The sequence below is a fragment of the Oncorhynchus keta genome, chromosome 1 (genome assembly GCF_023373465.1).
Source record: "Oncorhynchus keta strain PuntledgeMale-10-30-2019 chromosome 1, Oket_V2, whole genome shotgun sequence".
Lineage (NCBI taxonomy): Eukaryota > Metazoa > Chordata > Actinopteri > Salmoniformes > Salmonidae > Oncorhynchus > Oncorhynchus keta.
Genome location: NC_068421.1, coordinates 68,463,065 through 68,491,058, shown reverse-complemented (window position 1 = coordinate 68,491,058; position 27,994 = coordinate 68,463,065). Strand labels below are relative to the sequence as shown.

General features: G+C 46.6%; 1 protein-coding gene across 5 annotated transcripts in view; it reads right to left on the bottom strand.

Moving 5' to 3' along the window:
- Nucleotides 1-531: 531 nt before the first annotated feature.
- The window catches only part of ralgps2 (Ral GEF with PH domain and SH3 binding motif 2), a 145,295-nt gene continuing 117,832 nt past the window's right edge, over nt 532-27,994 (bottom strand). For 3 of the 5 annotated variants that reach the window (XM_052458730.1, XM_052458727.1, XM_052458737.1), the window contains 11 exons: nt 25,256-25,393; nt 25,092-25,182; nt 24,743-24,946; nt 24,419-24,570; nt 18,630-18,684; nt 18,112-18,189; nt 16,961-17,066; nt 14,141-14,233; nt 5,534-5,639; nt 4,685-4,776; nt 532-4,601 (listed from right to left, as the gene is read on the bottom strand). In XM_052458730.1, coding sequence (XP_052314690.1) covers nt 4,572-4,601; nt 4,685-4,776; nt 5,534-5,639; nt 14,141-14,233; nt 16,961-17,066; nt 18,112-18,189; nt 18,630-18,684; nt 24,419-24,570; nt 24,743-24,946; nt 25,092-25,182; nt 25,256-25,393 — 1,145 coding nt within the window. In that variant the 3' untranslated portion in view covers nt 532-4,571. The remainder of the gene's footprint in view (nt 4,602-4,684; nt 4,777-5,533; nt 5,640-14,140; nt 14,234-16,960; nt 17,067-18,111; nt 18,190-18,629; nt 18,685-24,418; nt 24,571-24,742; nt 24,947-25,091; nt 25,183-25,255; nt 25,394-27,994) is intronic. The other 2 variants (XR_008061771.1, XM_052458743.1) reach the window with 2 other exon arrangements.

Here is a 27,994-nt window from a genome sequence, read left to right as displayed (position 1 = left end):
CTGGCACTCGAGAAGACCGGCTATGTACCCACTGCCCACAAAATGAGGTGGAAACTGAGCTGCACTTCATAACCACCTGCCAAATGTATGACCACACTAGAGACATATTTCCCACAGACCCACAAAGAATTTGAAAACAAATCAAACACCGATAAACTCCCATATCCATATACCACAGTGTGCAATCACAGCAGAAAGATTTGTGGCCTGCTGCCATGAGAAAAGGGCAACCAGTGGAGCACAAACATTGTAAATACAACCTATTTTTATCTGTTTATTTCCCTTTCATACTTCAACTACTTTCACATTGTTACAACACTTTACGTAGCCAATAATATATCGTATGAAATGGCTATTCTTTTAAAACTTTTGTGAGTGTAATGTTCACTTATCTTTCTCGTTTATTTCCCTTTTGTTTATAGTCTATTCCATTTGCTTTGGCAATGTAAACATGTTTCCCATGCCAATAAAGCCATTTGAATTTAATTGAGAGAAATTGAGATCAAGTCAATTGAAAAACTATAACACTAGTTCAACAATTCAAGTAGGTTTATTTCAGTAGGAAGGATTGTAGGTCAATCAGGACCTAAAATGTATTAACACCAGCTTAGACACACAAGTTTTTTTTCTAACCACAAGCACTGTCCAGGACATTTAACAGTTCATGTGGTTTAACAGTTCATGTGGTAGGTCAAAATTCCTGGCCTTACACACACATTCATACACCACATTTAGCTGAAACCATGTTTAAATAAATAAAAGTGAACCAAAGGGACAGAGTATAAAAAGGGCAGAGTGTTTATTGGTTGTCTGGATGAGGCTCGGGTCACATCTCTCAGTTCAGAGGTCATAGTGCAAACCTGGGCCACATGACATGGGTGGGTCCTCACCAGGGTCAGAAAACAGGTGGTACAGGGATGGCACATGGACACACCCCACAGTTCATGGGGCATGGACAGAGCTAAGTGACGTCTTCAACACATCATAAACATCACTCTCCAACTGAGCCATATGGAGTAGAGTAGGTAGATGTCGCCCTAGACAATGATCCAAGGTCAGTTATACATTTTCCCTATGGTTAAAATTAGGATTTGGAGGGAATATGCTTAACTATGGCTACAGGGTACTTCTCCATTCCTACAGCGCACACACAACACCACAACACCCCCCTCCTGTGTAAACCAGTCACCTCAGCTGAAATGTAAAGGAAAATAAAAAATGAGACCTGCAGACAAATCCAAAAAGTAACTTCACTCAGACAGTACACACGATTGTGCATTTGTACATTGACACAGAAACCTTGTAAATTTTGGTTAAAATGTGGAAACCTCACAAACCTTTTTGACATTCAGAAAGTTCTCAGAAACAAAAAAAGCCCACCCTAACAGATTGTAAAAGCTCAAGGGCACTCAAAGAGGACAACAGAGGGGAAACAGACTGCGTTTGCCTCTGCTGGTCTTCTGTGGGCAGCTTCTGTCCGATTGCTTCACTGTCCAACTCCTGCACCCCACCATCTGTACTAGATTCATTCAACTCTCTGTTCATACTCACTCCACATAGAATATGCCATACCACTTCCCACAGAGCTCTACACACTGCTCAACAGTGAGGAAATGACAGCCTAGAGGCTCTGCCTATCTAATCTTAATAAGGTATAATTAAAAAAAAATACAAATGAAAAGTTCTACACACTCATACTATTACTTTCCTCTCATCCCTTTGTACCACGAACACTACCCCTCTCATTCCTCTCTTTCTCTGGCTTCCTGTGTATGACAGAGCCCTGCTGGAGCATTGCTGTTAATGGAGCTGATGGTGTAGATGTGTGTGTGTGTGGGGGGGGGGTCATGCTGGGATAACTACCAGGAGCTGAGGAGTTGACCATCTGAAATGAGCCTCTGTAGGTCATTGAAATGGAGTATGTAGAAGTTGCCCTTAGCCTCAGATCTAGGATCAGATTACACCAAGCCATTAGGGGGTGAATAAAAGTCTGGCCCTATATATCAGTGGTTAGGGATAAGTTCTACCTACCTACTCCCATTAGCTCAGCCTCTAGAGGACCTAAGAGACAACAGCTGCCACACAAGGCCCTTGGGAGATGGAGTCTCTTGCTGCTAGAGTACAGTGTCTGTTTGAGGTGTGAGGAATATTATGCGAACTTGCTGGACCTCCGGTTGTAAGTAGACAATTGACATGCTAACTAAAATAGACAAACATAGCTGTAGGAACATATGGGAGATGTAAATCATTGTTACAAGTCAGGACCTAACCTGACTATCAAGTTGAGACAGAGACAGGAGAGAATTAAGCAATACGGCCCGAGGGGGTGTGGTATATGGCCAATATACCACAGCAAAGGACTGTTATATATTGGCCATATATCACAAACCCCCAATGTGCCTTATTGCTATTATAAACTGGTTACCAACGTAATTAGAGCAGTACAAATACATGTTTTGTCATACCCATGGTACAGTATACGGTCTGATATACCGCAGCTTTAGCCAAATAAGCATTCATCGCTCGAACCACCCAGTTTATAATGTAGGATAAATCACTATTAAAGCTATAAGTCCTTTCTGAGATGACTAGTATCAGAATATATGTTACTACACCATCCTTATTCCTTTCCCCAAAAACATATTCATTTAATTTGTTCTAATTGTAACACTTGCTCCCAAATCTGAAATAAAATGTGTTTGGTACATTGGCACACCCCTGTGAAGATGCCAGGAGTATGGACCAGGGGAAAGGTCTAGAGGCTGCCAGTGAACTCTGCCTTAGCGTGTAGTAGGTCTGTACCGTACTCCTATGTGAGAAACTCATAGCTGAGAAAACATTAAAAAACTACAACAATAAAATCAAAAACAAGTACATTTAAAAAAGGTATAGAATTGTCAGAAAAAGTGAAGAAACCAAAAATAAAATGTAACAGAAATGTAACAGACAATTAAAACAAGCTAGACATTTGCATGTCATCTACAGGGTAATACTGCCAATACATCCAGCACACCAAGGAAACTAAAACACTAAACAAAATCGTTAAAATGAATTCTGAATGGCTCCAGATAGCTTCATGTGTGTGTCTGCAGCAATGTGTGTGTGTGTGTGTGCGTGTGTAGCAGTCTGTGTGTATAAAACACACACAAGAGTTGTGAAGCAGGTTAGCTCAGGACCTGAATCTCCCACTCATGTTAAAGCAACAACAAAACAACAAGTTGAGAACATCATTTGTGTTGAAGGGAAATTTTGGCAATGAGGCCCTTTTATCCACTTCCCCAGAGTCCGATGAAGTCATGGAAACCATTTGTATGTCTCTGTCTATGGGTATCTGTTAGCATGCTAGTAGATACCAATAGACTTCCAGCCATTGCGCTAACACTAGTTAGCATTGTCTCGCAAAACTACCTCCAACTTCCTTCATACTGGACACAGAGACATACAAATGGTTTCCATGACTTCATCGGACTCTGGGGAAGTGGATAAAAGGGCCTCATTGCCAAAATCCCCAAGTTTCCCTTCAATACTCCCCCATCTTTCACTCTGCTCTATCGTTCACCTTTTCACAGCTTTCAAGTCTTTAGTGTTAATGTGTGTGTGTGTTCTGGTGAATCTAGAGCCTTAACAAGTGGACAGAGCACAGACGGCTGTCCAGAGAGTAACCCAAAGCCTATTTCTAAAAGAGATATAACTGGTTCCATAACAGTGGAATAGAGGAAAGCTTAGACACTGGGTTTATGGTATCGGTGATGTGACCTAGCATACGCGCTCACATACATAGACCCGAGAAGGGGAGGCTCTGGAATAGAAAACAGTTGGAGACATTCAGGATGTGTGTGTGGGAGTAGATTCTGCTGGAATAGATTGAGAATCAGAGCCCTTCATGTTCACAATGCTGCAATCACACGCTCACTCCCACTTGTCCGAGTGTGTGTGCTTGTGTGTACATTTGTGCATATGTGAATGAGCGAAAAGTGTCAGTTTTGTGAGCCCAACTCATGTCAAGTGTGTGAAGACACCATTGGGGTCTTGTGTGTGTGAGTCAAAGAGTGAAAGAAAAGTGTTTAAAATCCCATTTCATTGGCTTAGTCCAGTGTTGTTTGTGAGTGTGTTGTTGTGTAAGTCCTGCCCTACAAAGTGCAGACTGTCTTCCACCAGACCACGGTGTGTCAAGAAGAGGGGGAGTGATGAAAAACAAGGATAAAGGATAAATAATGTCCATCCATCCCAAGAAAGAGGAGAGGAGACATCCCATAGTTCCACGAGGTTGATAGTCCACTGGAAAAAACTATGGAGACAATAAGAAAGGAGAAGTGGTGTAGTTCCCCATTCAGTAATCTACGCAGCCAAATTAACCACTGCTTCAACACACTCATACACACACACGGCTCCTTAAGTTAAGGCAGTGGTGGCAGTGGGGGGGGGGGGTTGCCGTGGGGCTGGGGTCAGTGTGTATAGGTCAGGGGTCATGGCAGTGAAAGCTCCTGCTGCTAAGTCACTAACCCTCCTTCTCATCTCCTCCCCTATTCCTTTCTTTTCTCTCTCTATCGTTCTGTCCTCTTCAGCAGCAATCATTCAAAGGACATCAAATTGGCTGGGACCTGGAGAGAGAGAGAGAGAAAAGTATGAGGGCTGGTTGGTGTGGGTATATGTGTGGGTGAGTGTGTGTATGTGTGTCTGTTACCTGTTGTCTGTTGCTCTGGCAGGCAGCACTGAGGTGTTTGAACCACAGCAGGGCGTTCATTTTGTTCCCTGCCTGGTACTTATAGGTGTTGCCTAGGAAACACAGAAACACACGGTCACAAGATGTCACTGTTGCAGAGAACTGGGATTCAGTCTCCCATCTCCATCTGTGTACAGCAGGAGCCATGAAGCTGCCGCAATACAGAACATATGAGAACAGAGACTTAGACTGTGTGTGTGTGTGTGTGTGTGTGTGTGTGTGTGTGTGTGTGTGTGTGTGTGTGTGTGTGTGTGTGTGTGTGTGTGTGTGTGTGTGTGTGTGTGTGTGTGTGTGTGTGTGTGTGTGTGTGTATGCATGTATGTATGTGTGTGTAGGGAGAAAAAGACAGACGGTCAGATATGACAGGCATGCAGTACACATAGCAGACAGGGATACTGCTGGGTCAGACAGACAGGAACCTGTGTGTGTTTGTGTGTGTCGGTACACATGTGTTTATGCATGTGATCACATTTGCATACAAAAGTGGTCCTTCTGTAGCTCAGTTGGTAGAGCATGGCGCTTGTAACGCCAGGGTAGTGGGTTCGATTCCCGGGACCACCCATACGTAGAATGTATGCACACATGACTGTAAGTCGCTTTGGATAAAAGCGTCTGCTAAATGGCATATATTATATTATATTATAATATGGGTGTATAGTGCATGTGAGAGAGAGTATGTATGGGGTGTGTTGAGGATTTACACCAAGGACATCCAGATCATCTGAGGAATGGAGATAAGTAGTTTGGCTGAACATTCATGTCTGTATGTGATTGGCTGAATAACTGTCAATCAAACAGTCACAGTCTCACCATGTTCAGAGTCTGTGAGCAGGAAGATGTCGGGATGTTCAGGGTCGTCTGCCATGATGGCCATTAACCCCACGACACACACACTCTTACTGCTAGATGACTTGAACTGATGAGAAGAGGAGAGAGGGAAGAGAAGAGGAGAGAGGGAAGAGAAGAGGAGAGAGGGAGGAGAAGAGGGAGAAGACAAGAAGAGAAGGGAGGGGAGGAGAAGAGAAGAGGAGAGGGAGAAGAAGAGAGAAGGGAGAGGGAGAAGAGAAGGGAGAAGAAGAGAAGAGAATATAAGGGAGGGGAAGAGAAGGGAGAGGGAGGAGAAAAGAGGGAGAAGAAGAGAAGGCGGAAGAAGAGAGGGGAGGAGAAGAGAGAAGGGAGGGGAGGAGAAGAGAAGGGAGAGGGAGAAGAAGAGAGAAGGGAGAGGGAGAAGAGAAGGGAGAAGAAGAGAAGATAATATAAGGGGGGAGGAGAGAAGAGGGAGAAGAAGAGAAGAGAAGGGGGAAGAAGGGAGGGGAGGAGAAGAGAAGAGAAGGGAGAGGGAGAAGAGGAGAGAAGGGAGAGGGAGAAGAGAAGGGAGAGGGAGAGGAAAAGAAGAGAGAGGGAGGAGGAGCGAAGAAGAGAAGGGAGAATATGAGAGGAGAAGAGAGAAGAAGAGGAGAAGAGAAGAAGAGGGGAAGAGAAGGGGAGAGAAGGTACGGGGAGAGAAGGTTGGGGGAGAGAAGGTTGGGGGAGAGAAGGTAGGGGGAGAGAAGGGAGGGGGAGAGAAGGGAGGGGGAGGGAGAGGGAAAATAAGAGAAGAGATGAGAGGGAAAATAAGAGAAGAGATGAGAGGGAGAAGAAGAGAAGGAGAAGGGAGAGGGAAAATAAGAGAAGATAGGGAGAAGAAGATAAGAAAAGGGAGAGGCAAAAGAAGATAAGGGGGGAAGGGAGGGGGAGAGAAGAGAGGGGGAGAGAAGAGAGGGGAAGAAGAAGACAGGGGGAGAAGAAGAGAGGGGGAGAGAAGAGAGGGGGAGAAGAAGGGAGGGGGAGAAGAAGAGAGGGGGAGAAGAAGAGAAGAGGAGAAGAAGAGAAGAGAGGGAGAAGAAAAGAAGGAGACATGAGAGGGAGAAGAAGAGAAGGGAGAGGGAAGAGAAGGGAGAGGGAAAAGAAGGGAGAGGGAAAAGAAGAGAAGAGACGAGAGGGAGAAGAAGAGAAGGTGAAGGGAGAGGGAAAAAGAAGAGAGGAGGGAAGAGAAGGGAAGAGAAGGGAGAGGGAAAAGAAGAGAAGATCGGGAGAAGAGAAGAAGGGAAGAGAGAGGGAGAAGAAAAGAGAGAGAAGAGAGCATTCTGATATTATTGCTGATTCTTATAGTCCTATACAAGTATTCTTTCTGAAACCTAAGACACGACAGAAAAAAATAACATTTGTGAGAGTTTAAAAAAAGTTGTCTGCAGACTGCACTCAGTTTGTAGATGGCGCTGTATGTGTGTGTTTCCCAGCCACGAGGTTCCCATTACCCTGCGAGTGACACAGAGGACGAGGATTATATCCTTGGTCTCATTATCCAATGAATGCTACCAGATGCTGCTCCACTCTTAAAATGCCTCCATCCCCTCCCACTGGGCTAGCCCCAAGCACTATGACAACATCCCCACCCACTGCGCTAGCCCCTAGACAACATCCCTCCATCCCCTCCCACTGCGCTAGCCCCTAGACCCATGACAACATCCCCACCCACTGCGCTAGCACCTAGAACCATGACAACATCCTCACCCACTGCTCTAGCCCCTAGACCCATGACAACATCCCCACCCACTGCGCTAGCCCCTAGACCCATGACAACATCCCCACCCACTGCGCTAGCACCTAGAACCATGACAACATCCCCACCGACTGTGCTAGCCCCTAGAACCATGACAACATCCCCACCCACTGCGCTAGCCCCTAGACAACATCCCCACCCACTGCTCTAGCTCCTATACCCATGACAACATCCCCACCCACTGCTCTAGCTCCTAGCCCCTAGACAACATCCTCACCCACTGCTCTAGCTCCTATACCCATGACAACATCCCCACCCACTGCGCTAGCCCCTAGACCCATGACAACATCCCCACCCACTGCGCTAGCCCCTAGACAATATCCCCACCCACTGCGCTAGCCCCTAGACAAAATCCCCACCCACTGCTCTAGCCCCTAGACCCATGACAACATCCCCACCCACTGCGCTAGCCCCTAGACAACATCCCCTCCCACTGCTCTAGCCCCTAGACCCATGACAACATCCCCACCCACTGCGCTAGCTCCTAGACCCATGACAACATCCCAACTCACTGCGCTAGCCCCTAGACCCATGACAACATCCCTCCATCCCCTCCCACTTTTCTAGCCCCTAGACCCATGACAACATCCCCACCCACTGCTCTAGCCCCTAGACCCATGACAACATCCCCACCCACTTCTCTAGCCCCTAGACCCATGACAACATCCCCACCCACTGCGCTAGCCCCTAGACCCATGACAACATCCCCACCCACTGCGCTAGCCCCTAGACAACATCCCCACCCACTGCTCTAGCTCCTATACCCATTACAACATCCCCACCCACTGCGCTAGCCCCTAGACAACATCCCCACCCACTGCTCTAGCCCCTAGACCCATGACAACATCCCCTCCCACTGCACTAGCCCCTAGACCCATGACAACATCCCTCCCACTGCTCTAGCCCCTAGATCCATGACAACATCCCTCCATCCCCTCCCACTGCTCTAGCCCCTAGACCCATGACAACATCCCCTCCCACTGAGCTAGCCCCAAGACAACATCCCCACCCACTGCGCTAGCCCCAAGACCCATGACAACATCCCCACCCACTGCGCTAGCCCCAAGACCCATGACAACATCCCCTCCCACTGCTCTAGCCCCTAGACCCATGACAACATCCCCACCCACTGCGCTAGCCCCTAGACCCATGACAACATCCCCACCCACTGAGCTAGCCCCTAGACCCATGACAACATCCCTTCCCACTGCTCTAGCCCCAGACCCATGACAACATCCCCCACCCCTCCCACTGCTCTTGCCCCTAGACCCATGACAAAATCCCCACCCACTGCTCTAGCCCCTAGACCCATGACAACATCCCCACCCACTGCTCTAGCCCCTAGACCCATGACAACATCCCCACCCACTGCTCTAGCCCCTAGACCCATGACAACATCCCCACCCACTGCTCTAGCCCCTAGAACCATGACAACATCCCCACCCACTGCGCTAGCCCCTAGACCCATGACAACATCCCCACCCACTGCGCTGGCCCCTAGACCCATGACAACATCCCCACCCACTGTGCTAGCCCCTAGACCCATGACAACATCCTCACCCACTGCTCTAGCTCCTATACACATGACAACATCCCCTCCAACTGCGCTAGCCCCTAGACCCATGAGAACATCCCTCCATCCCCTCCCACTGCGCTAGCCCCTAGACCCATGACAACATCCCCACCCACTGCGCTAGCCCCTAGACCCATGACATCATCCCCACCCACTGAGCTAGCCCCTAGACCCATGACAACATCCCCTCCCACTGCTCTAGCCCCTAGACCCATGACAACATCCCCCCACCCCTCCCACTGCTCTAGCCCCTAGACCCATGACAACATCCCCCCACCCCCCACTGCTCTAGCCACTAGACCCATGACAAAATCCCCACCCACTGCTCTAGCCCCTAGACCCATGACAACATCCCCCACCCCTCCCACTGCTCTAGCCCCTAGACCCATGACAACATCCCCCACCCCTCCCACTGCTCTAGCCACTAGACCCATGACAAAATCCCCACCCACTGCTCTAGCCCCTAGACCCATGACAACATCCCCTCCCACTGCTCTAGCCCCTAGACCCATGACAACATCCCCTCCCACTGCTCTAGCCCCGAGACCCATGACAACATCCCCACCCACTGCTCTAGCTCCTATACCCATTACAACATCCCCACCCACTGCGCTAGCCCCTAGACCCATGACATCATCCCCACCCACTGAGCTAGCCCCTAGACCCATGACAACATCCCCTCCCACTGCTCTAGCCCCTAGACCCATGACAACATCCCCCACCCCTCCCACTGCTCTAGCCCCTAGACCCATGACAACATCCCCCACCCCCCACTGCTCTAGCCACTAGACCCATGACAAAATCCCCACCCACTGCTCTAGCCCCTAGACCCATGACAACATCCCCCACCCCTCCCACTGCTCTAGCCCCTAGACCCATGACAACATCCCCCACCCCTCCCACTGCTCTAGCCACTAGACCCATGACAAAATCCCCACCCACTGCTCTAGCCCCTAGACCCATGACAACATCCCCTCCCACTGCTCTAGCCCCTAGACCCATGACAACATCCCCTCCCACTGCTCTAGCCCCGAGACCCATGACAACATCCCCACCCACTGCTCTAGCTCCTATACCCATTACAACATCCCCACCCACTGCGCTAGCCCCTAGACCCATGACAACATCCCCAGCCACTGCTCTAGCCCCTAGACCCATGACAACATCCCCACCCACTGCGCTAGCCCCTAGACCCATGACAACATCCCCACCCACTGCGCTAGCCCCTAGACAACATCCCCACCCACTGCTCTAGCTCCTATACCCATTACAACATCCCCTCCCACTGCGCTAGCCCCTAGACCCATGACAACATCCCTCCCACTGCTCTAGCCCCTAGATCCATGACAACATCCCTCCATCCCCCCCCACTGCTCTAGCCCCTAGACCCATGACTCCATCCCCTCCCACTGCTCTAGCCCCTAGACCCATGACAACATCCCCTCCCACTGCGCTAGCCCCAAGACAACATCCCCACCCACTGCGCTAGCCCCAAGACCCATGACAACATCCCCACCCACTGCGCTAGCCCCAAGACCCATGACAACATCCCCCCACTGCTCTAGCCCCTAGACCCATGACAACATCCCCACCCACTGCGCTAGCCCCTAGACCCATGACAACATCCCCACCCACTGAGCTAGCCCCTAGACCCATGACAACATCCCTTCCCACTGCTCTAGCCCCAGACCCATGACAACATCCCCCCCGCCCCTCCCACTGCTCTTGCCCCTAGACCCATGACAACATCCCCTCCCACTGCTCTAGCCCCTAGACCCATGACAACATCCCCTCCCACTGCTCTAGCCCCGAGACCCATGACAACATCCCCACCCACTGCTCTAGCTCCTATACCCATTACAACATCCCCACCCACTGCGCTAGCCCCTAGACCCATGACATCATCCCCACCCACTGAGCTAGCCCCTAGACCCATGACAACATCCCCTCCCACTGCTCTAGCCCCTAGACCCATGACAACATCCCCCACCCCTCCCACTGCTCTAGCCCCTAGACCCATGACAACATCCCCCCACCCCCCACTGCTCTAGCCACTAGACCCATGACAAAATCCCCACCCACTGCTCTAGCCCCTAGACCCATGACAACATCCCCCACCCCTCCCACTGCTCTAGCCCCTAGACCCATGACAACATCCCCCACCCCTCCCACTGCTCTAGCCACTAGACCCATGACAAAATCCCCACCCACTGCTCTAGCCCCTAGACCCATGACAACATCCCTCCCACTGCTCTAGCCCCTAGACCCATGACAACATCCCCTCCCACTGCTCTAGCCCCGAGACCCATGACAACATCCCCACCCACTGCTCTAGCTCCTATACCCATTACAACATCCCCACCCACTGCGCTAGCCCCTAGACCCATGACAACATCCCCAGCCACTGCTCTAGCCCCTAGACCCATGACAACATCCCCACCCACTGCGCTAGCCCCTAGACCCATGACAACATCCCCACCCACTGCGCTAGCCCCTAGACAACATCCCCACCCACTGCTCTAGCTCCTATACCCATTACAACATCCCCCCACTGCGCTAGCCCCTAGACCCATGACAACATCCCTCCCACTGCTCTAGCCCCTAGATCCATGACAACATCCCTCCATCCCCTCCCACTGCTCTAGCCCCTAGACCCATGACTCCATCCCCTCCCACTGCTCTAGCCCCTAGACCCATGACAACATCCCCTCCCACTGCGCTAGCCCCAAGACAACATCCCCACCCACTGCGCTAGCCCCAAGACCCATGACAACATCCCCACCCACTGCGCTAGCCCCAAGACCCATGACAACATCCCTTCCCACTGCTCTAGCCCCTAGACCCATGACAACATCCCCACCCACTGCGCTAGCCCCTAGACCCATGACAACATCCCCACCCACTGAGCTAGCCCCTAGACCCATGACAACATCCCTTCCCACTGCTCTAGCCCCAGACCCATGACAACATCCCCCCACCCCTCCCACTGCTCTTGCCCCTAGACCCATGACAACATCCCCTCCCACTGCTCTAGCCCCTAGACCCATGACAACATCCCCTCCCACTGCTCTAGCCCCGAGACCCATGACAACATCCCCACCCACTGCTCTAGCTCCTATACCCATTACAACATCCCCACCCACTGCGCTAGCCCCTAGACCCATGACATCATCCCCACCCACTGAGCTAGCCCCTAGACCCATGACAACATCCCCTCCCACTGCTCTAGCCCCTAGACCCATGACAACATCCCCCACCCCTCCCACTGCTCTAGCCCCTAGACCCATGACAACATCCCCCCACCCCCCACTGCTCTAGCCACTAGACCCATGACAAAATCCCCACCCACTGCTCTAGCCCCTAGACCCATGACAACATCCCCCACCCCTCCCACTGCTCTAGCCCCTAGACCCATGACAACATCCCCCACCCCTCCCACTGCTCTAGCCACTAGACCCATGACAAAATCCCCACCCACTGCTCTAGCCCCTAGACCCATGACAACATCCCCTCCCACTGCTCTAGCCCCTAGACCCATGACAACATCCCCTCCCACTGCTCTAGCCCCGAGACCCATGACAACATCCCCACCCACTGCTCTAGCTCCTATACCCATTACAACATCCCCACCCACTGCGCTAGCCCCTAGACCCATGACAACATCCCCAGCCACTGCTCTAGCCCCTAGACCCATGACAACATCCCCACCCACTGCGCTAGCCCCTAGACCCATGACAACATCCCCACCCACTGCGCTAGCCCCTAGACAACATCCCCACCCACTGCTCTAGCTCCTATACCCATTACAACATCCCCTCCCACTGCGCTAGCCCCTAGACCCATGACAACATCCCTCCCACTGCTCTAGCCCCTAGATCCATGACAACATCCCTCCATCCCCTCCCACTGCTCTAGCCCCTAGACCCATGACTCCATCCCCTCCCACTGCTCTAGCCCCTAGACCCATGACAACATCCCCTCCCACTGCGCTAGCCCCAAGACAACATCCCCACCCACTGCGCTAGCCCCAAGACCCATGACAACATCCCCACCCACTGCGCTAGCCCCAAGACCCATGACAACATCCCCTCCCACTGCTCTAGCCCCTAGACCCATGACAACATCCCCACCCACTGCGCTAGCCCCTAGACCCATGACAACATCCCCACCCACTGAGCTAGCCCCTAGACCCATGACAACATCCCTTCCCACTGCTCTAGCCCCAGACCCATGACAACATCCCCCCACCCCTCCCACTGCTCTTGCCCCTAGACCCATGACAAAATCCCCACCCACTGCTCTAGCCCCTAGACCCATGACAACATCCCCACCCACTGCTCTAGCCCCTAGACCCATGACAACATCCCCACCCACTGCTCTAGCCCCTAGACCCATGACAACATCCCCACCCACTGCTCTAGCCCCTAGAACCATGACAACATCCCCACCCACTGCGCTAGCCCCTAGACCCATGACAACATCCCCACCCACTGCGCTAGCCCCTAGACCCATGACAACATCCCCACCCACTGCGCTAGCCCCTAGACAACATCCCCACCCACTGCTCTAGCTCCTATACCCATGACAACATCCCCACCCACTGCGCTAGCCCCTAGACCCATGACAACATCCCAACCCACTGCGCTAGCCCCTAGACAACATCCCCACCCACTGCGCTAGCCCCTAGACCCATGACAACATCCCAACCCACTGCGCTAGCCCCTAGACCCATGACAACATCCCCTCCCACTGCACTAGCCCCTAGACCCATGACAACATCCCTCCATCCCCTCCCACTGCTCTAGCCCCTAGACCCATGACAACATCCCCTCCCACTGCGCTAGCCCCAAGACCCATGACAACATTCCCACCCACTGCGCTAGCCCCAAGACCCATGACAACATCCCCACCCACTGCGCTAGCCCCAAGACTAATGACAACATCCCTCCATCAGGCGCTCCACTAGTTTTTCATTCCTCTCGCTCTCTCCTTCCTCTGAGCTCCTGTGCAGTTTCAAATCTGCTGTGCGAGTACTGTTCCCCTGTCAAACTGATACTGTCCACACACACCTTCTCACTCCCTCCCGCTTTCCCTTTGCTGGCTGGATTTATCACACTGGAACAATGAGGCAGCAACAGCCAGGTCTGGAGACCCAGAGTGTGTGGAAGGGGATGGTATGAGGGAGGGAGACTGGATGATGGAGGGAGGGAGGTGTAGAGTGGGAAGGCTGAGAGAGACTCACATGCTTTCTCTCTGTGGCCTTTAGGGACTTGGCAGGGTAGAAGTAGAGCTGAGTTCCACACAGAGCAACCCAGAACTTGGTCCACGACGCTACCTATACACACAGTCAGAGGTCAGGGTTTATAGGTCATACGCAATAGTCACTTACACCAGTCTATCAATACAATACAACTTTAAAGATACTCCTAATACATACAACTAGTTTCAGGGCAACATACAGTACACATAAATCAATAGGATATGCTTATAACAGTAGTCCATTATTGAAGACCGAGTTTAGGCTACTACATAGACCAGTACAGACGCAAATATAAATAGATGTTATAGTGGGAATCTGTGAGTTATGTTGACTACAGATATAATTCTGTTGCCGCTTGTTTGCTTCAGCAGAGAGACAGGGACAAAGAAGTAAACATGGAGCGAGTGAGATGTAGAGCAACACAGAGACAGCGGGACAGAGAGAGAGTATGAGCTTTTTCCAGGCCTGGTTGGTTGGAGAATAAAATGTCTGCTCTAAACAAGACCTGCTGAGAGGAAACACAGGCTCACAGAGTAATAAAAGACTAATGGAGTGTGGCTCTGACTGTGCGTGTGTTGCGTGCATATGCAAAAGAAAGACAGAAAGAGGGAATCATACAGGCCGAGAAGTTGTTATATCAAAGAAAACAGGTCTTATGTCACCTACTGTAAACCTTATGCTACCCTTACGTAGCCTTATGTCAGCTCTGCCAGCCTCAAGTAAATAACCATGTCCAGATGAGTTTCCATCCCAGAGCGACAGCAGAGAGAAGCTCATTAAATACAAATAACAGTCAGGATGACAGCAATAGATGAGACAGCTGAGATACAGCAGGGAGAGAGGGAAGCGAAAGAGAGCAGGAGGAATGCAGCGAAAGAGCACGGAGAACAGGGGTACCACAGTGAAAGGGCAGAGAAACAGAAGAGAGGGAGAGAGAGAAAGAGAAAAGGGAGCTGGTGGTTTGAATGCATTTATTAGTCTCTGAGGTGTACTGTTTTGCTTAGTCTTGAGAGTGTTTCTACAGCACTGTTGATGGCTCTCACCATCAACACACAGCTACAGGGACAACCTTGACAAAACAGATGGCTGGCTGTGTGTGCATGTACAGTGCCTTGCGAAAGTATTCGGCCCCCTTGAACTTTGCGAACTTTTGCCACATTTCAGGCTTCAAACATAAAGATATAAAACTGTATTTTTTTGTGAAGAATCGACAACAAGTGGGACACAATCATGAAGTGGAACGACATTTATTGGATATTTCAAACTTTTTTAACAAACCAAAAACAAAATTATTCACCCCCTTAAATTAATACTTTGTAGCGCCACCTTTTGCTGCGATTACAGCTGTAAGTCGCTTGGGGTATGTCTCTATCAGTTTTGCACATCGAGAGACTGAAATTTTTTCCCATTCCTCCTTGCAAAACAGCTCGAGCTCAGTGAGGTTGGATGGAGAGCATTTGTGAACAGCAGTTTTCAGTTCTTTCTACAGATTCTCGATTGGTTTCAGGTCTGGACTTTGACTTGGCCATTCTAACACCTGGATATGTTTATTTTTGAACCATTCCATTGTAGATTTTGCTTTATGTTTTGGATCATTGTCTTGTTGGAAGACAAATCTCCGTCCCAGTCTCAGGTCTTTTACAGACTCCATCAGGTTTTCTTCCAGAATAGTCCTGTATTTGGCTCCATCCATCTTCCCATCAATTTTACCATCTTCCCTGTCCCTGCTGAAGAAAAGCAGGCCCAAACCATGATGCTGCCACCACCATGTTTGACAGTGGGGATGGTGTGTTCAGGGTGATGAGCTGTGTTACTTTTACGCCAAACATAAGGTTTGCATTGTTCCCAAAAAGTTCAATTTTGGTTTCATCTGACCAGAGCACCTTCTTCCACATGTTTGGTGTGTCTCCCATGTGGCTTGTGGCAAACTTTAAACAACACTTTTTATGGATATCTTTAAGAAATGGCTTTCTTCTTGCCACTCTTCCATAAATGCCAGATTTGTGCAATATACGACTGATTTTTGTCCTATGGACAGAGTCTCCCACCTCAGCTGTAGATCTCTGCAGTTCATCCAGAGTGATCATGGGCCTCTTGGCTGCATCTCTGATCAGTCTTCTCCTTGTATGAGCTGAAAGTTTTGAGGGATGGCCAGGTCTTGGTAGATTTGCAGTGGTCTGATACTCCTTCCATTTCAATATTATCACTTGCACAGTGCTCCTTGGGATGTTTAAAGCTTGGGAAATCTTTTTGTATCCAAATCCGGCTTTAAACTTCTTCACAACATTATCTCAGACCTGCCTGGTGTGTTCCTTGTTCTTCATGATGCTCTCTGCGCTTTTAACGGACCTCTGAGACTATCACAGTGCAGGTGCATTTATACGGAGACTTGATTACACACAGGTGGATTGTATTTATCATCATTAGTCACTTAGGTCAACATTGGATCATTCAGAGATCCTCACTGAACTTCTGGAGTTTGCTGCACTGAAAGTAAAGGGGCTGAATAATTTTGCACGCCCAATTTTTCCGTTTTTGATTTGTTAAAAAAGTTTGAAATATCCAATAAATGTCATTCCACTTCATGATTGTGTCCCACTTGTTGTTGATTCTTCACAAAAAAATACAGTTTTATATCTTTATGTTTGAAGCCTGAAATGTGGCAAAAGGTCGCAAAGTTCAAGGGGGCCGAATACTTTCGCAAGGCACTGTATATGTCCTTCTCTGTCTGTACAGTACACGTTTTGGTGTTCCTTCTGTAAATACAATATCTTCTGTGTGTGTGGTAGTGTATGTTCTCACCGTGGGTTTCTTGCCCTCCTTGAGGACAGTCTTGCGTCGTAGGACTCCCTGTACGGTGACGGCTCCAGGGTACAGGTGCACCGCTAACTCCTCAGACTCTGCCGAGCTTCAGCAGAACACAGCAGGGTTACAACACACACACACAGAAACACAAACCGACACACACTCCGTGACAAGGACATAAACAGACATGCACTCACAGAAATACGAAAAGCACTTTGTCTGAAGTATGGCCAGTCGGAATCTGTAGGGAAGTTTCCTCATTAATCAATATCTGAACTGACCTATCTGCAAATTCAATCAACTGTGTAGCAGCAGTATTTGGTTTGCTTTGAATCAATTCCACAGATGCATTTTCCTTTCAATATATTCCTGGAAGGTTCCAGTGCAGAGTCTGTCTGGCTGTGATCACAGAGAGTAAGAAGAGGGCAGCCAGTGGGAGCAAGAAGGAAACCAGTGAAGCATTAGAGAGAAGAGAACACAATCCATCATAACTGTATGGAGCTAGAATAGAAGTGTATAGCAGGTCATCCCTGACTGACAGAGCTCCCAGCAGTATGACACTGGGAACTTACTGGAACATTCTGAATCTGTCACTTCTAACGAAACCTGCAGGGTCCACATAATGATTCATTGACGATCCCATATCAATGTTTGAACAGTAAACAAGTCATTAAAATGTATGTGAGATATGCCATACAGGGAGAGCAAGAGTGTTGCTAAAATGGTCTGGTTTAACGGAGAATCACCCAGAGGCCCACCACCTGATTATACCACACACACACACACGTTACAAACTTCTATCCTCGTGGGAACCTAAAATTAATTTCCAATCAAAATCCTATTTTCCCTAACCCTGAACATAACCCTAACCCATAAGCCTAAAATAGTGTTTGTCCTCATGGGGACGTGATAAATGTCCCCACAGGGGAGAATTTCCCTTGTTTTACTATACTTGTTGGGACTTAGAAGATAGAAGAACACCCCCCACCCCCCACCCCACGCACACACACAAGCACACTGGCCCCAGGCAGAGATAGGAGCTGCGGGATATGGGGGCAGCAGATGGCAGGGTGGAGAGATGGTTGAGAGGGGTGTATAGGAGGAGTAGGGGCACAGAGGAGGAGTAGGGGCGCAATGTGTGTGTGTACCTGCTGGGCCTCAGGCCTCCTCTGTAGGGGATTCTGGCCACGCGGGTCACAGGCCCCAGAGAGTGATAGAACCGAGTCCTGTTCAGGGTGGGACAGGCACAGGGTGGAGGCACGGAACACTGTTAAGGTTGGGTTCTCTCAGCTTGGCTCATTGTAAAGGTTCAGATTAGTGTTAAGGTTGTAAAGGTTAAGGTTGTTGTCGTTTTGGCAAAGCGTCAGGGTTGGGTTCAGGACGGTTGTTCAGGTTCTTTCAGGACGGTTGTTCTGGTACAGATCAACGGACGGTGGGACATAAGGGCTTCTGTGACCTGTTACTGTGTTTGAACCTCAATACGTCAAGACTGTGTTCGCCCACTGAGCTGAAGCCTAGGCATTACCAAAAAACTTCTGTCACACTAGCATGGAGCCGGTGAGAGAGACTAGGAGAGAGCGGCTCAGAAGGCAGCAAGTGCTGCTTGCCTGTAGGCTAAGCTTTGGTCAAAGACCTCAAAGACCTGTGTGTCTGTACAGATTGTTACCTCTCAAAGGCTGGCCAGGACATCTCCTCGCTGAGCTCTGAACCTTCACTGCTCCCTGCAGACAGACAGAGACGTGTTACTGTCATAGTCAACAGACAGGAATGATGTTAAAGGTAATTATGATGCAACTATGGTGGTGATATGATAGGAGTTACAATTATCATCCTGAATATTACGGCTATATGCACTACATGTTACGCCCTACATGTTACACACATAGACACGCAACCATGCAAATTGTCTGGGTTATTATTTATTTGGACATCACACATTATAGTCTTACTCTTATTAAGACATAATACACACTCACTAAAATCACATCCAATATCATACACAACCTACTCAGATTTAGCACACACAAATATCTTGACTCAATTTTCTAACATCTGTGGCATTGGCTCACAGGCAAGGGAATACAATGAATATTGCTAGAACCAGTTTCTTGAATTGTAAATATCAAACATTTGAAATCTCTAATTTTGACTGTCATAATACCTCATGGCAGTAACTTTACAAGCGCTAATTATGGCCGATTTAGACTGAGAATAGTATCTAGTTATAGTAAGGAGGGAATAAGCATAGCCAGTTATAATTGTACCAGTTTAGCAGATTATAAAAAAGATTATCAGTTTTTATGTGGCTAAAAGAAAAGGAATATAACATACTGTTTACAGGAAACTCACTCTACATCCTTAGATGAAATTGTTTGGAAAAAGGAATGGGGGTGGTGAAATAATTTTCTGTCATGTACAAAGGAACTCAAAAGGTGCGACGATATTAATTAACAAAAATGTTATACCAATTTATTGAATTTACAGGCAACAAATGATCAAATCATTATGATGGGAGACTATAACAGTGTTAAGTAATGGACCGTGAAGGAAGTCACCACCGTGCCAGCTTCTTCAGGACAGGAGTCCCATCAATGGGACAGTTGTAAATCATGCAGTGCGTTATGTCAAAATCGCAGGTTTTAGAGAAACAAATGTCGGTACATATAAATGTCTTATATCGGCTGAAAGCTTAAATTCTTGTTAATATAACTGCACTGTCCAATTTATAGTAGCTAGTACTGCGAAAAAATGCCATGCTATTGTTTGAGGAGAGCTCCTAACAACAAAACAGTTTTTTCACCGCAATGTTTGATAAATTCACCTCTGTGAAATGTGTACTTAGATTCTGAAATTTTGCTCTGATTTATCATCCAAAAGGTTGACAGATATGAAGTGCCGTTTTGTTAGATAAAATCCTTTTTCATATCCTAAAAAGGTCCATATAGCATGCACAATCGATTTTGTATTTCCACAGTTTGCAAAGAAAGGAATCTTTGAAAATCTCACCCTAAACATTGTTTCAACGAGTCAAATCACGTTCATATCTATTCCTCAGAGATCCTAGAAGGTAACAAGACTTCAATATTTTATTAGGGGTGTAGTATATCCTATAGGACACCATATTTGGTCAGAGGGCGACGCCTTCATGGCACGCCGATCACTTGAACGACTATCTTTATCAAATAAGCACCAATCAGGGTTAAACAAAGCTAGCTAGATGGCCAATGAGCTGGGCTTTACGGGAGTATCCAGAAACCATGTATATGTCGTAAAATGTAGCAACTGACCTTGTACGACAGCATGCCTTTTCATTTTGGACAAAAATAAGAATATTCACAGTTATGAAGTTATGAAAAATGGTTGTTTTGCAAATGTTGAACTTATAATATGGCTACTAATACTTGTATACAGATTTGACGATATTCTTGCAGAAAAATGGAATATGAACTAAAATGTCTCCTTCACGATTTGCCCAAATGTACCTTGGGGACTTCACATTAAAAGTCTCGAGTCATACTTCAAGTTATCTGAAACTTTGCACATAAACTGCTGCCATCTTGTGGACACTATCGGAATTACAACCAGAGTAATGGCTATAACTGTGACCTTTCCCTTGCATTTCAAAGATGGTGGTAAAAAACACTGGTTGTTTTTTTCTTTGTATTTTCTTCTACCAGATCTATTGTGTTATATTCTCCTACATTCAATTCACATTTCCACAAACTTCAAAGAGTTTCCTTTCAAATGGTACCAAGAATATGCATATCTTTGCTTCAGGGCCTGTGCTATAGGCAGTTAGATTTGGGTATGTCATTTAGGCGAAAATTGGAAAAAAGGGGGCTATCCCTAAGGAAATCACAAATATTATAAACACATTAGAACGAGTGGATATTTGGAGACTAAAAAAAACAAACTTATGAGATATACATGGAGGAGACTAAATTACCCTGGTCATCTTGACTACTTTGTCTCGTTCTCTCTTGCATCAAAGGTTAAAAACATTAATAGGAGACAGAATGCGATTGGATCATCATCTAATTGGCCTTCACACAAGTTCCACATGGACGTTTAATCTAAGTTTACTGGAGGACAATTTATTTTTTAACTAAGACAGAATAATTTAGAACTGAATTTTTCCAGTTCAATATAGGTTCAGAAAATCCCCTTATTGTTTGGAATACCTTTAAAATGTACCTTCAGAGGTCATTCAATTCAATATTCATCAATAATAAAAAAGCAGTTTCTGGCTAAAGAGACAAGACTAACAAGGGAAATCCATGAACTAATCGTACAGGGAGATAGCAATAAAAACGATACTACAGAGATACAAAATAAGTTAGAGGAAAAACAAAAAGAAATGGAGGAACTTATTCAAGAACGATCTAATGTAATCTATTAAGAAAATAAAGCAAACTGGAAGGAATATGGAGAAAAATGCACCCAAATTCTTCCTGAATCTCCAACACAAATAATTTGCATAAACTCGTTACCGAAGACAGAGTCATCTATGATTCTCCAAATTATATTTTAAGGCAGTGGTGGCTGCCGTGGGGCTGGGGTCAGGGTGTATAGGTCAGGGGTCATGGCAGTGAAAGCTCCTGCTGCTAAGTCACTAACCCTCCTTTCTTCTCATCTCCTCCCCTATTCTTGAGGTCCTTCTGTAGCTCAGTTGGTAGAGCATGGCACTTGTAACGCCAGGGTAGTGGGTTCGATTCCCGGGACCACCCATACGTAGAATGTATGCAGACATGACTGTAAGTCGCTTTGGATAAAAGCGTCTGCTAAATGGCATATATATTATTTTTCAACAAGCATTGCAGAGCTGGCTACAATTTGAATTTCACCCCCCTGAAAAGATAGAACAAATATTACGGCTGAACTCAAATGTGCTGGTTGATAAAATACAGGTATTTATGGGAAAGATTTTTGAAAAGTGTATTTTGTTTTTAAATTATATTCTAAATTGGAATGGTAGAGTTATGTCTTTCATGGAGTAATCAGAATTATATGGGAAGGTCTGCTCAATCCAAGATCACAACTAATTGTACCCCCAAACTGGAGGCGGCAGGTGGCAGCGGAAGGAGGTACGGAACTGGTATTTCTGCCCAATATAAAGGATCAAAACTGGCAGAGGAATACAAATAGCATATATAGGAATGTATGCCAGTGTCATTTGAGGATCAGGATATTGACAACTGTGCTATACAGGTTGCAAAATAGTTGGGAATAGATTTTTGATGTACCGATTCCATGGTACAGGGTGTACGAGTTGATATATAAAACAACGCAAGATTCAAGACTTCGTGCTTTTCAGCTAAAATTATTATATAGAATTCTTGCCACCAACAAAACGTTGAATATTTGGGGCATACAATCATCGAAGCTCTTCAGATTTGGTTGTGATACAGAATCAATAGACCATTTATTATTGCCCGCAGTTAGCCTGTTTTTGGTCTCAGATTCAGGAATGGCTGAAAATGCATAACATTGATCTAAAATTGACCCTAGAAATAGTACCGTTACATGCTGACCAGACCAGACACATCGCGTGCGCGAGCGTCGCAAAATAAATGTAGTAATCCATGTTATTCAATTATTGCACCCACACCGCTTGCGAGCGTCTGTGTTGCCAATGGCTAAAATAGAATTCCTTTCTATTTCTGATGCAGATCACGCTGAAAGTCCTGCCTGTCCCATCTCCTCATTGGTTTATAGAAGCAGGTACCCACATGCCATCTCCTCTTTGGTTATACCCACGTGGGTGATTGAAAGACTAAATGTTTTGCCGGTTGTCGTGGTAAAAAAAGTGTAGAAGTTCAAAGATGAAAAAGCCTGGAGGGAGGAGAGATGACTAGAAACGATTCGGTTGGCCGTTTTATGTGTGGATTAATTGTCGGAGTAGAAGACCTTGTGCATTTAAGGTCAAATAACAACTCAATGTTTATATTCCAGGACAAATTAGCTAGCAAGTGCAAGTTAACTAGATACATTTCCATACATGTTTAATGCTTTTCGACCTGTCCCCAAATTAATGTAATTGGTTCAGAATTTGTTTGATATTTTAACCTGCGTGTCGTGATCGCATTTGGTTTAGTGGGACAAAAAATACATTTATGCACGATGGCGCACGCTCGCAGCCGGTCTGGGTTCCGTGTTAGGAGATCTGGAGACACCAGGCCAGTCAATTACTAATATACTAATTTTAGTTGTAAAAGTATTTATCTTCAACTCGCAATCTGTGGATTCTATTCAATTAGACAGATTGAAATTCTGTTCAAATTCACAGCATATTTGAAAGATATATGGTGCATAGAATTTTAAAGAGGGTGGTCAGCAGAGATGGGTGGGAGGGGCTGAGGGAAGCTGAGGGTTGGGATGTGGGATTGGAGACAAGTGGGAGTGGAGTTGAGGGTCAAAATATAAGTTTAAAAAGATTACGTCAAAATAAAACAAAAAGTATGGTTGAATGACACTGAGGGGCAGTGTTGTTTAAGTTAATTCCGTTTTGCCTGAGGCTGATGCTGTGCAGGTGTTTGTACACATGCAATATACACACACCCTCCTTCAAATGCACGGACGGACACACACGTAAATAGTGCCATATAGTGGGGCAAAAAAGTATTTAGTCAGCCACCAATTGTGCAAGTTCTCCCACTTAAAGAGAGAGGCCTGTAATTTCCATCATAGGTACACTTCAACTATGCCATTAATACAGGTAATGAGTGGAGGACAGAGGAGCCTCTTAAAGAAGTTGTTACAGGTCTGTGAGAGCCAGAAATCTTGCTTGTTTGTAGGTGACCAAATACTTATTTTCCACCATAATTTGCAAATAAATTCATAAAAAATCCTACAATGTGATTTTTCTGGATTTTTTTTCTTCTGATTTTGTCTGTCATAGTTGAAGTGTACCTATGATGAAAATTACAGGCCTCTCTCATATTTTTAAGTGGGAGAACTTGCACAATTGGTGGCTGACTAAATACTTTTTTGCCCCATTGTACATGCACTCATACATATTCAGTTGGCCTTGCTGTTATGATTTTGGTTGTCCTTGATTTGATGTCTTTTGTTTTTTGCATGGTTGTTACCCTCATCTTTTGTTCATTTTGTTGGTTGTTGGTGCATTGGGGTGGTGGGGTGGTCTTGGGAATGGAATTATTGTATTTATTTGTTTATTTTTCTCAGTGGGGAGCAAATGTGAGGGCGGGTCTTGGATGGTTGAGGGGCAGATCTTGTGGAACTGAAGGGGGGGATCTTGGAGGGCTGGTGGGAGATCTGTTGACGTGCCCTTGAGCAGGGTTTTGACCCTGGTTGCTTCGGTGTGTCACTCTGGATGAGAGGCTGTTAGATGACTAATGTGATGTAGTTGTTGAGTTGCTTCACTCAAGTATATTGTATGTTTCACATATTCAATAAAACAACAGACAGGAATCAAAACACAGTTGTGTGTCTAACCCAGTGAGATGCCACTGGAGAGCGTTGAGCTCTCAGCTTGTCCTCTTGCAGGGGTGTGGCTCTCCATGACGCTGTCGTCCAATAGATGACGAGAACCAGCGTTGGGGAACGTAGCGCTCTTAAACTCCACTGTATTCATCTTATGGATAAAACTACAGAGAAACAAAATAACTATTAAAAACATGATAATGAACCAATGCAGTAAAATGTGCAAACCCCCTAAGAAAAGCTCATTGGGGTGATTATGGCATACAATTCAGACAATGATGGGGTAATGGATATTAAAATGAGCTAAAGTGAGTCCGCAGTGTTGAGATGACTCACTTGTAGCCCAGGCTGTGACACTTTCTGTGTCCGTAGGGGAGGAGGTTCCTAGGGGAGGGGGGCGTGGGAGGGATTTTGGTTCCGTCTGCAATGAGGCCCTTATGGCCACAGAGAGGAGACGTAGAAGCGTCAGGACCTACAAGGTCCTCTCTAGAGGCAGTAGAGCGAGGGGTGCTGGTGGCTGGCTCAATCTTCAACGACAACCTGAACACAACCCATGAGGACCACATGCCACACACCTGAAGCAGACACTAAACACACCTGAAGCAGACACTAAACACGCCTGATTATGACCTCCAATAAATGTCACCTTATCAAACTCCATTAATGTAACAGAGCCACTACTCACTTGTAGTTGTCATCCTCCACAAACTTCTGTAGCTCCTCAATGTACCTGACTGAGTTGAGATACTTCTGGACATGAGGCAACACTGGTATATCTACAGAGACAGAGAAATTAGTCTTAGGGTATGGAGCAGGGAGTGGTGTGTGCGTGTGTGTGCGCGCATGTACCATAGGTGCAGGAGCGTTGCAGGTCAGATATTATCCTCAGGATGTTGTTCATGAGGTTGGATCTCTGTTCATTCTCCAGGATGCTGCCAGTAGAGGGATACGCTGAGTCTATATATGTCAGGTCAGACAGATACATCCCTACAGAGAGTGAGAGAGGGAGAAACAGTCTGACTTGTAGACAGTCATGGGTAAACACTATTAAACACAAGAGATGCTAGGCTAAGTAGAATCCTGGAACACCAACACGTACTAGAGTAACAAATGCAATGGCGAAGGTGCATAAAGATGGAGGAATCAGATATGACATCATAGTTTAAGAACTCTGTGGGTAGTGCTAAACAAAGGCATGCAACATGGTTCAATGTGCCAGTAAAACAGCACAATCTAGTTGTTTTTTCAAATTGCCGCCATCTTGGAGCTAGAATTGAGATCATGTGTAGTGAGCTAACGCCTTTACAAAACAAGTGTAACGAGAGCCATGTACAATATGGCGAACTTAGCAAACAAGGCATTTGTGGTAAGTACATGGGGGCTGACATCTTTATGTACCTTCGCCATTGTCATGGGAACTAACATCACTTCAACATTAACTTTCTTACAAAAACACACACAAACATGAACGTAAACAGAAAACAGAAACTGCTGACTCAGTGAAAAACTTTTGCCCTGCAGACCAACCAATCTTTCCTTCTCTCCCTGCCTCTCCATTTCTCAGACCTCTGTTGTTCCAGCCAACTGAAGACACGGCCCATCTGACAGAGGTATGATTCAAAACAACATCAGGGAGCAGAGGTCATTCCAGACCACATACTGACTAAGCCCTACTCCTTAGTCAACACACACATTTTAGTCATTCATATATACACAAACATCAGTGTTGAGCGATGGTCTTAACTATACTGTATACAGTGCCTTCAGAAAGTATTCACATACCTCGGTTTTCTCCATATTGTTGTACAAAGTGGGATTAAAATGGATTTAATTTGATTTTTTTGTCAACGATTTTTTTCTATTTTTTAAATCACATTTTTATCTTGATTACCTTGTCAACATGTTAGAATCACTTTTAGTAGCTATTATAGCGCGGAGTCTTTCTAGGTAAGTCGAAGAGCTTTGCACAGCTGGATTGTACAATATTTGCACATTATTATTTATTATTTTGCAAACTCTTCAAGCTCTGTCAAGTTGGTTGTGGATCATGGCTATAGAGTCATTTGTAAGCCTTGCCATAGATTTTCATGCCGGTTTAAGTCAAAATTGTAAGTCATCTTGGTAAGCAACTCAAGGGGGTTATTGTCCTCAACAGGTTATTGTCCTGTTGAAAGGTGCATGTCTCCCAGTGTGTTGGATAGCAGACGAAACCAGGTTTTTCCTTGAAGATTTTGGCTGTGCTTAGCTCTATTCTGTTTATTTTTATCCTTGCCAATAACAAGCATACTCATAACATGATGCAGCCACCACCATGCTTGACAATATGAATAGTGGTACTCAGTGATGTGTTGTGTTGGATTTGCCCCAAACATAATGCTTTGTATTCAGTTAATTTCACTGCCAAAGTGTTACTTTAGTGCCTTATTGCAAACAGGATGCATGTTTTGGAATATATATATATATATTTTTTTTGGTACAGGCTTCCTTCTTTTCACTATCATTTAGGTTCATACTGTGGAGTAACTAGAATGTTGTTGATCCATCCTCAGTTTCTCCAATCACAGCCATTCAACTCCAGAACTGTTTTAAAGTGACCATTGGCCTCATGGTAAACTCCCTGAGCGGGTTCCTTCTTCTCTGGCAACTGAATTAGGAAGGTGGCAAGTATCTTTGCAGTGACTGGGTGTATTGATACACCATCCAAAGTGTAATTATTAACTTCACCATGCGCTAAGGAATACTCATGTATTTTCTTTCCATCTACCAATAGGTGCCTTCATTGCGAGGCATTGGGAAAAACCTCCCTGGTCTGTGATTGAATATGTATTGCCAGCAGCATACCACCCTGCAGCCCACTGCTGACTTGCTTCTGAAGCTAAGCAGGGTTGGTCCTGGTTGGTGCCTGGATGGGAGACCAGATGTGGTGTTGTGGTGGCCAGTAGGAGACACTCTTACCTCTGGTCTAAAAAATATTCCAATGCCCCAGGGCAGTGATTGGGGACACTGCTCTGTGTAGGGTGCCGTCTTTCGGATGTCCTGACTCTCTGAGGTCATTAAAGATCCCATGGCACTTATTGTAGGGGTGTAAACTCCAGTGTCCTGGCTAAATTCCCAATCTGTCCCTCAAACCATCATGGGCACCTAATTATTCCCAGCTTACAATTGGCTCATTCATCCCCCTCCTCTCCCCTGTAACTATTCCCCAGGTTGTTGCTGAGAATGTGTTCAGTCAACTTACCTGGTAAAATAAATACATGTGTTTGAAATTCCCTGCTCGTCTGAGGACTGTACAGATAAATGTGTAGGGTACAGAGATGAGGTAGTCATTCAAAAATCATGTTAAACAATATAATTGTACACAGAGTCCATGCCATTTAGGATTTCCATAACAAAGGGGTCGAATACTTATTGACTAGTAAACATTTCTAAAAACATAATTCCACTTGGACATTATGGTGTGAATACTTTCTGTAGGCACTGTGTAATGACATGCTCTTCACTCCTCTTCTTAGCCCAGCCAACTCTCTCTCTTTCTTGATGTCTCCATCTCCCTGACAGTACTACAGCTCTAAGCTTCGCAATCTCTCA